We start from the raw sequence: 9,330 nt of genomic DNA, 5'->3' as shown, positions 1-9,330 counted from the left end.
CTAAGGATAAGCCTCTGCAGATTTCTTTCCTTCCAGTTGGGAGGAGGGGAGTTCATCTATGTTCTCTCACAATTTGAAACATGCTGTGGAAGGATTCTCTGGATTCTCTGTTTCAGGAAGCTGATATATAATTCATCTGCTAAATTTCATCTATTAGGATAAAGAAGCTCATATTATGAAAAAGAAATACTGAAGCCTGTAGAAAAAAAATTAAACCTGTAAAAAAATTGTGTCAATTTACCAGATGCATTGAGTTTTATAGTTGCATCTGCTTTTCATTTCAACTACTGACTACAGTTGTCATCCACACCACTCCTACAGCTCCACCTACAACTAATTACCCTGTGCGTTGCTGACTCCTTTTGGCTGCTGCTCTGTTGGACCTGATTCTTAAACACCACTGTTACTGTGTTTCTTCCCTTCCATCTGCTTCTGAACTTTCTCTAGTACCTTTTCTAGTAGCCCTGATTAGAGAAGGTGAGGAAACGTTTACTCAATACAGTTATGCCAGAGTTCTTAAGCAATATACAAATCATGGAAATGGATTTGGGCTACTTTTGGGGTGCGGGCTGAATGCTGAGCACAAGGAACAGGGAATGAACAGAGATGAGTGGTGAAGTAAGACCGGAGTTCAGTGGGCAGAACTACAGCACTTAGGTACATCAGAAAGCATGACTGGGAGCCTGTTGGTGGAGTAAACACTCAGAGCTTAGATCTGAGTCCAGAGAGGTGTGGGATGAGATCACGAGGTGAGGAGGAAACAAACTAGGTGAGGTGTCTAGTATAAGAATAAGCACCTAGGAACAAGGATGGTGAAATTCCCAGTGTAGGTGGAACAAAACAGGTAAGGTGAGCCTTGAGTAGTTGACACAAAGAAATAAATTGTGTGTAGTCGTGGCCGAGTGGTTAAGGCGATGGACTAGAAATCCATTGGGGTTTCCCCGCGCAGGTTCGAATCCTGCCGACTACGGCCAGAGCTGAAGAGGCTCAGTGCAACTTTATGGATCACAGGAATTTTGGCACCAATATGAGAAAGAACTTCTTCACAGTGAGGGTGACGGAGCACTGGGACAGCTGCCCGGGGAGGTTGTGGAGTCTCCTTCTCTGGAGATATTCAAGACTACCTGGGCAGCCTGCTCTAAGAAACCTGCTTTGGCAGGGGGGTTGGACCCAATCTTTCGAGGTCCCTTCCAACACCTACAGTCCTGTGATTCTGTGATATGTGGATCTTGCTTCTGTTTGGCCTAAGGGCGTGGTTTCTATAGGAGTTAAAGCACTGGCTACGTGTCCAGTTAATGATTAGTCAGAAATCAGAATTTGTACAATGAAATTAGATTTTAACAGAGGGAACTCCAGCATGAAAATACATCCAGTGTTCTCTCCTCAAACTCAGTTGGCTATAAAAGCTGGTTATTACCAATTCCTCCATCTTGGTGAACTAGGATGTTCTGAATTACAACTGGAAAATGTGTAATATAATAGTAATCTTCTGTAGCATCGACAACCCCTCCTCCCCAACAAAATCTGCATTGCTTCTTTAATTAAACAAACAACAACAACAACCTTTATTTTTTTATTCTCTCTTTTCCTCTCAAAATAGTTAATTTGGCACCCTGTGTCAGACACTCCTTGTTGCAGACTGTGTGGTAATAAGCCCTGGTGATAACACACCTCAGTGCAGGGAAATAAAAGTTGCCTCTGGCTGCATTTCAGATGGACTTGTAATTTGCAACTGCACTGATACATACATTGCCCTATCAGCTAATCATAGAACCACAGAATATCCTGAGTTGGAAGAGACCCACAGGGATCATTGAGTCCCACTCCTGGCTCCACACAGCACAACCCAGAAATCAGACCACGTGCCTGAGAGCGTTGTCCAAACGCTTCTTGAACTTTGGCAGCTGGGTGCTGTGACCACAGCCCTGGGCAGCCTGTCCCAGTGCCCGAGCACCCTCTGGGTGCAGAACCTTTCCCTAACCCCCAGCCTGACCCTCCCCTGTCCCAGCCCCATGCCGTTCCCTCGGGTCCTGTCGCTGTCCCCAGAGAGCAGAGCTCAGCGCCTGCCCCTCCGCTCCCCTCGTGAGGGAGCTGCAGGCCGCCATGAGGCCTCCCCTCAGCCTGCTCTGCTCTGGGCTGAACAAACCAAGGGACATCAGATGCTCCTCGTATGTCTTCTTCACCATCTTCATAGCCCTCCTGTGGAGGCTAATAGTTTTATGTCCTTCTTATATTGAAGTATCCAAACCTGCACACAGTACTGGAGGTGAGGCCACGCCAGCGCAGAGCAGAGCAAGGCGATCCCTTCCCTTGACCAGCTAGCCGTGCTGTGCCTGATGCACCCCAGGGTACGGTTGGCCCTTTTGGCTGCCAGGGCACACTGCTGGCTCGTGTTCAACTTGCTGTCAACCAAAGCTCCCAGATCCCTTTCCATGGGGCTGCTCTCTAGCATCTCGTCGCCCAGCCTGTCCCAGGTGATGAATATGGCACTTGATTTTGTAAAACTTCCCATTGTTGGTGATTGCCCAGCACTCTCATTTTTCAAGATCTCTCTGCAAGGCCTCTCTACCCCCGAGGGAGTGAATAGCTTCTCCCAATTTACAGTTGTCCTTAAACTCAGTCAGTATACCTTCAAGTCCTGCATCCAAGTCATTTATGAAAACACACAGAACTGGCCCTAAAATGGAGCCCTGTGGAACCCCACAGGTGACTGGCTGCCAGCCTGATGTAACCCCATTTACTACAACCCTTTAAGCTTGATCCATCAGCCACCTGTTCTCCCATCGCATTATGTACTTGTATAGTTATATGCTAGACATTTTGTCCAGAAGGATTCTGTGAGAAACAGTATTGAAAGCTTTGCTGAAATCCAGAAAGATTACATCAACTGGTTTCCCTGGGTCAACAGGGTGGGTAACTTTGTCATAAAATTAAATTAAGTTCATTAAAGAGGACTCCACCTCATGAGCCCATGTTGGCTGTGACCAACAACTGCATTGTCCTTCAGGTTTTCAATAACTCAATTGAAATAACTCCATAATATTCTCCATAAATTCACCAGGCACTGAAATGAGACTGACAGGCCTGTAATTACCAGAGTCTTCTTTCTCGCCCTTCTTGAAAACTGGAACAAGCTTCCAAATGACTGGGACCTCTCCAGATTCCCAAGACCATTGAATAATAATTGACAGAAGTCACAATGACATCAGCCAGCTCTTTGAGTACCTCAGGATGAATCCCCTTGGGCCCCGTACACTTATATGCATCCAGCTGCAGCAGCAAATTCCACACAGGTTTGGGGTCAGCTGGGAGTTTATCATTACTGCCACTGCAGTCATAGTCCAACTCAGGTCTCCAGGAGTCCCAGAGCTCATCACTGGTGTTGAAGACAGGCAAGAATGGCATTAAATGTCTCTGCTTTGTCTACGCCCCTGTTTGCGAGGTGACCACCCTCACCAAGTAACAGACCAATGTTATCCCTGGTTCTCCTTTTGCTGTTCATGTATTAAAAAGCCAACAAACAAACAAACAACTTTTTATTATCCCCACAGTTCTGGCCAGCTTCAACTCTAATTGAGCTTTGTCTGCTCAAATTTTCTCCCTACAATGGCAAACAGTGTTGCTGCGGTCCTCCCACCTCGCCCGGCCTCACTTACAGTGCCCATACACTTCCTTTCTCCACCTAAGCTCTAGAAGAAGATTGCCACTCAGCCAAGCTGGCCTTCTTCCCCATCTGTTAGACCTCTGACATTTTGGAACTGTCTGTTCCCGTGGTCTTAAGCGGTGGTACGAAGCCGAGAAGGACAGTAGAGTGCTCCCAACATTGACTGCCATCATAAACTTGAAGAATTAATAAAAACAGGGGAAGTCTATAGAACCATAGAAGTCTATAGAACCTTCCACTTCTTCTTTAGCATACTTACTATTTTGAAAAACAGAATATACCTTTGATAATGTTAATTTTCATTCAGAAAGAGTGAACAGCTGTCATGATCTGCTGATCTCATCTCCTGTATAATAAGTCAGGAAAAAATATTTCAACTCAAGTAGTAAAGAACAGAAAGGTGAGTTATTTTGTTTCACAAAATTATTTATATCTGTGGAAACTGGTATAGATGGTGGTGTTGCAGTCTCTTGTTTCAGTAATTTGGAAGCCTGGGAAATGCACATTTTCCTTGATGGAGAAAAACGGATAAAAATCAAGCTAAGGCGTGCTTCTCGATGATGCCAAAAGGCAGTCAGTGCAGAAAAATTAAGTCCTTCTTGCTTTTGAGAATCAGCATGGTTACAGAATATAGATATCCATATAGACTAGCCTGTACCAGACAATATACGACCAAAAAGTCACTCCAAGAATGGGAAAAATTAAGGCCATTTTACATGACAAAAGCTTTAGATGCAGTAAAAATTACTGTATTTACCATCAAAATACTCCATGTTTACAGTGTCCCTATGAAATGTGTATCTTTTCACCCTGAATATTTTAGCCATTGATTAAACTTATTAAGTATAAATTTAGTCAGCATTTCTAAGAGTGAATTCTGTCACTTTTACATTGACTTGTATGTCCAGCATTGGTACAATATGTATCATTACAGTATAAGAGAGACAATAACAAATAACCAGTCCACAGGCTCTTTCTGTACAGCACAGGTATATTTTTTCATCCATTTCAAAGAAAAGGTGAAAGTAAATAAATAAGCTGCTTTGCAACAGTGTAATAAAAGCTTTTCTGTATCTGACAAGTGCATCATACCTTGAAATAATAGGCTGCTCTGTTCCACAGGAAAACGATGAATTGCCAGCATAAAACGTAAAGTTCAGACAGCTGGAAGCCTGACACTTGGATTTGTCTTCTGAGCAAGTGAATTGTACGCACAGCCAACCGACACTAGGCGTGTAAATACTTCAGCTACACTACAGATGGAGACAGGCAGGAACTCAAGCTGGCTTTCCTCAGTCCTTTTAAATTGATTGGAGATAGTTACCACCAAACGAGGTTGTTACACTACCTCCCTGCATACACCTACCTTGCATACACCTACCTTGAGCCATGTACTCCTCCTGTCTCTTGCTTATATGAGTGAGCTGCACGCAGAAGACTTTTTGGCCAAAAAAGATATTCCTGTAGGAAGATCACTGTAGCTCCTACCTCCTTTGCTCTTGGCCATGTAGTCCTACCTTTCTTCCTTGGTATTCATCAAGGATTTTGCTCAATGAGTTTATCTCATTAATTAATAGAAGATAACTTCTGGTATTTTGCTTCCATGAAACCCCCACTGGAGCTCGAGTAGGCCTACAGCCTTAAAAAAGCCATAAGCCTTCTGAAGCTTACCTCTTCAAGCAGGAGCTATAAGCAACCACGTTTACCCAGCTTGGTAGTTCATTTGCATTGAGTTCTGTAGCTGAAGCTTTTACACAGAGCATGAACCATAAGAGAACAGCAATAGCCCTCCTTTGCTTATCTTCCAGCAAAATATTAAGACAGCTTAATTAACACATATATTTTTGTGTCTGAGTGTGAACAAAACGTCAATGGTCCCCTTGAGTATGAAGAGTGGAGAGCTCTCACCAGCTCACCTAAAGCAGACAGCTGTATCTGGTCAGCTAGGTAGCTTGTTAGACTCTTAGCTAAAATGGTAATTCAGACCCACCTGACACAAATACGTTTACTTTCCTTGAGCTGTTTCTGTCCACTGAGGATTGATTCAGCTGCCAAATCTACCATCCTTTTGGCTTTTAGATGAGACAGAATCTACAATAGACCTGTGCTGTTCGGATCAGCACCTGGAAGCCTGATTATATACCTCACATGTCACTGGACTCCTGGGTAGAAGGAACTGAATCATACACTGATTCCCTGGGGAGGAAAGGGTTTACCAGTGTCCAGTTGTACTCCAACAGCTCCCTCTCTACCCCTGGATAGAGAAGACTGACAGTAGTAAATTACTACATTACACACTGGGAAACATTCAAAATATGGCATTTTTCACAGAGACAGACTATCTGCTGTTTCTGACTTTTCAAATACTGGTAGGTTTTGGGTATAACTGTAAATAACTATCGAGGTGTGTCAGAATATCTGATTTGTAGATTGAATTGTAGGTGTAAATCTTGAGCTAATGCAGTTTATTTATTTGCAACCACAGGCTGTTCCAGCCAAAGGTAAACTGGTCTGCTAAATTAGTAACACGTCTGGGCCAGTTCTGGGTACAGCATGTCCAATCTCTATCTATAAATTTAGGCCTGTACTTCTATTTTTAACTATATACATATCAGCCAGTGAAAACACTGAATCCAGCAGGTATTGCTTCTCTTCTAAGGAAAGATGTGTTCTACTTTATTCAATCAGAAATACTTGATCCTGACAGAATCTCTCTTCTCCATAAGCACTCAATTATCTGAAATAAACACAGTGTGTCAGGACAGATCAAAGACAATACATTTATTAAACTTTGAGGAAAACAAACAAAACACTGACATAAGGAAAGTTAAATAGAAACTGAAAGACACATCTTCTGACCGGCTTATAATGGCTTGTGTGACCAGTAAAGTACCAAAATGACATTCTGAGTTTGATTGAGGTATTTAACTATTTTTGGCAATAGAAACAGAGTAAGAAACTTCTTCCAAACACACACATAGGCATTACTTGCATTAGTGTCTATCATCTATGAAATTTTATATGAAACTAAATAATGTAGCTGTTAGAAAAATATAGCAGCAAATTAGCAGAATATCTAATGCACATTTACCATAAAGTACATGCTAAATGTAAAAATCCCACTGAATAGTTGGGCCCAGTCCTGTAGCCCTTGGTCACAAAGAGAGCATCAGTGAGTTCAGTGGGAGACATCGTGAGCAAGACCTGCATTCACTGCACTTCACACGCTGTTCAGGTCAGACAACGGCAATGAACATCCCCATTTGCTTTCTCAGAAGAACCCCGTCATGACGGAACTATAGCCTAGCAAGGTAACTTCTGAAGCAATAACATTTCATTGCAAAGCCCTATCAAGCTCTTAGTATACTTAATAACAAAGAGAGCATTCCCACTGAGTTTTGGTTTTCTCGCCTTTCCTAAGAAAGTCTGCCTAACGCAGTCAAAGGAGATGCTGTTAGGCTGCAAAGAAGATAAACTCTTTTGAACAATACTGTATTCAATTCGCTTGTTCCATTGAAGCCTTTCAACCCAGTTTTAGCTTTAAAAATCAACTGTTGGCCAAATCCTGAAGTCCTTGTTTTATTTTCTTAACCAATACTTTATGTGGCACAAACAATAACTGTAGCGGTAGCTTTGGCTGTTGGAGGGCTTCAGAACTTGGTCAAATATGAAAAGATTACGCTGTTAAGTCACCAGAGCTTATTCATGTGTTTTCAAAATTTTTCAATTAAAGTGTAGTTCCACACTATTTAATATTGTGGTCAACAAAATCTTGCTTATAAAAAAGTATATTATTATCATTAAGCAGAACTTGACGAAGAACAGAATCTTTTGTCCAAATAATTTGTATAGTTTAAAGTTTTCTATAAAACTTTAAATTTTCTATATATTTCTATATTAGTCACCATAAGAAAGTAATAGGATCAGTTGCTGTTAAGTTCCTACAATATTTCAAAATTTCTCTAAGATTTCTCTGGAGGTATAAAATGGCTCTGTAAAAATCTATTTTTAATTTTTGCTGCAAACAAAAAATTTGTAAAACAGAAAACTCCTTTTTAAGATCGCAGTAATTACATTCCTTGGATGGGTCATCATAATTAAACTACAGTGTGTAGTGTAATATAAAACATCTATGCTTTTTTGACTAAAATATTAAAATACATTTTATTAATTTATATAGATGAAAATAAAATGTTTTATTCAAACTACTTTTGTTTTTTCACCTATGCTCAGTTCCCAATTATTGATATAAAGATCTCTGTCAACAGCACGATTTTTACTAAATTCTTAGATTTTAGACCACTTGATTTTTAGCTTTATCAAAAAGCATGATTTACTGTACATTAAACATAGTCATTTCAATGTTTAGTATCACAAAAATCAACACCCACGAGAACAAGACAGTCACGGCTAGTAAAACAGTCTCAAGACAAATTCATAGATAATATTTACAGAACAATAGGAATATTTTGATGAATATTTTATGTTTCAACATTTGAGATAAAATTATAAGAACCACGAGAAACGTTTAGACTTCATTTTGGTTTCAGCATACAAGCCCAAGCTGACTCTCTGCTGTGAAATACTGCACACACCTAGTCAAAGGAGAACTACGGCATGATTTTGTTCAGCTGGTCTGTGCTCACATAGCCACAAGACATGTTGAATTCTTTCTCTGGCACAGGCAGTGCAGTTGCATTGAGCACAAGGCCTTGTGGAGAGTGAACTATATGGATAGAAGTATAGTCTGGGACAGGCATCTCCAAACTTGGGGTTTCTGCCATTGAAGCCCCAAGACTGACACCACTAGTGGTAAGGCTCTCTGTGGTGAAGTAAGCGTCCTCATTACAGCTTTGCTCCTGCACGTGCGGCTCATCCTCTTCCTGGGAAGTCACAGCAATACATTTTTTCACATCTGCCTCGCAGAAATAGGCACTGTCCATGGTGAAGCTTTGTTCTGTGCAGCCTTCACACTGTGCTCTCCCCACCTTGGATCTCTGCCCTGGTGAAAGTACAACACTGCCTGCTGGAGTAATATCACTCACTTGCGCATAGAAGTCAGTGTTTGTCAAGGAATTCTGGTTACTGAGCTGGGTATGGACTGATGGACTAGCTGAGTCGGTGCTGTCTGCAAAAGCTGGCCACGACTCGCTACGTTCAGGCTGAGTACTGGTATGCGGCTGTTGGGCGTCTGTGTCAGCAAGAGTTGGAACGGACTCGTGATCATCTTTCCTGTCAAGGCACAAGAGATCTTCTTCTTTATCAGTTACCTTTTTGAACTGATCAATATCAGAGATGGCGTCACACGTGTCGCTTGCACTGAAGTCTGTCTCTGGAATATCTGGTTCACAACAACTGGCCCGTCCAGAATCATCATCCTTTGCTCCCAAGCAACTGTGTGATTTCAGACGATCATCACTCAGGAGCCTGTCGGTGTCTGAGACTCTGTTCTTTTCATCGGAGTCATCTATGTCCAACTCAATAAACTCGACCCACAAGTCATCATTGTATAGCTGTGTCTTGTAGCTGTCATGGCTGGCTAAGATGGAGTTCACTTCGTCTAGCTTTCCTTTCTATAAAACAAGAAAAAAAGGATGTTGCAAAGGAAAGAATAACAATGTTTGTGCTTTTATGATGTCAATTTAAGCAAAAGTAACTGCGGTTGA

The 9,330-nt window shown here is 41.7% G+C and overlaps 1 protein-coding gene and 1 non-coding gene across 8 annotated transcripts in view; one reads left to right on the top strand and one right to left on the bottom strand.

Annotated features, from left to right (window-relative positions):
- The first annotated feature begins 888 nt into the window (after positions 1 to 888).
- Positions 889 to 970, top strand: TRNAS-AGA (transfer RNA serine (anticodon AGA)). Its single transcript has one exon. It is a non-coding gene; the product is annotated as a tRNA-Ser (tRNA).
- A 5,450-nt stretch (positions 971 to 6,420) lies between these two features.
- Positions 6,421 to 9,330, bottom strand: part of GHR (growth hormone receptor) — a 139,161-nt gene continuing 136,251 nt past the window's right edge. For all 7 annotated transcript variants that reach the window (XM_066988782.1, XM_066988784.1, XM_066988783.1 and 4 more), the window contains one exon: positions 6,421 to 9,237. In XM_066988782.1, the coding sequence (XP_066844883.1) occupies positions 8,275 to 9,237 (963 nt within the window). In that variant the 3' untranslated portion in view covers positions 6,421 to 8,274. The remainder of the gene's footprint in view (positions 9,238 to 9,330) is intronic.

This window comes from Anser cygnoides, chromosome Z, assembly GCF_040182565.1.
Source record: "Anser cygnoides isolate HZ-2024a breed goose chromosome Z, Taihu_goose_T2T_genome, whole genome shotgun sequence".
Lineage (NCBI taxonomy): Eukaryota > Metazoa > Chordata > Aves > Anseriformes > Anatidae > Anser > Anser cygnoides.
The sequence above is the reverse complement of the archived record's forward strand: the minus strand, read 5'-3'. Positions and strand labels throughout refer to the sequence as shown.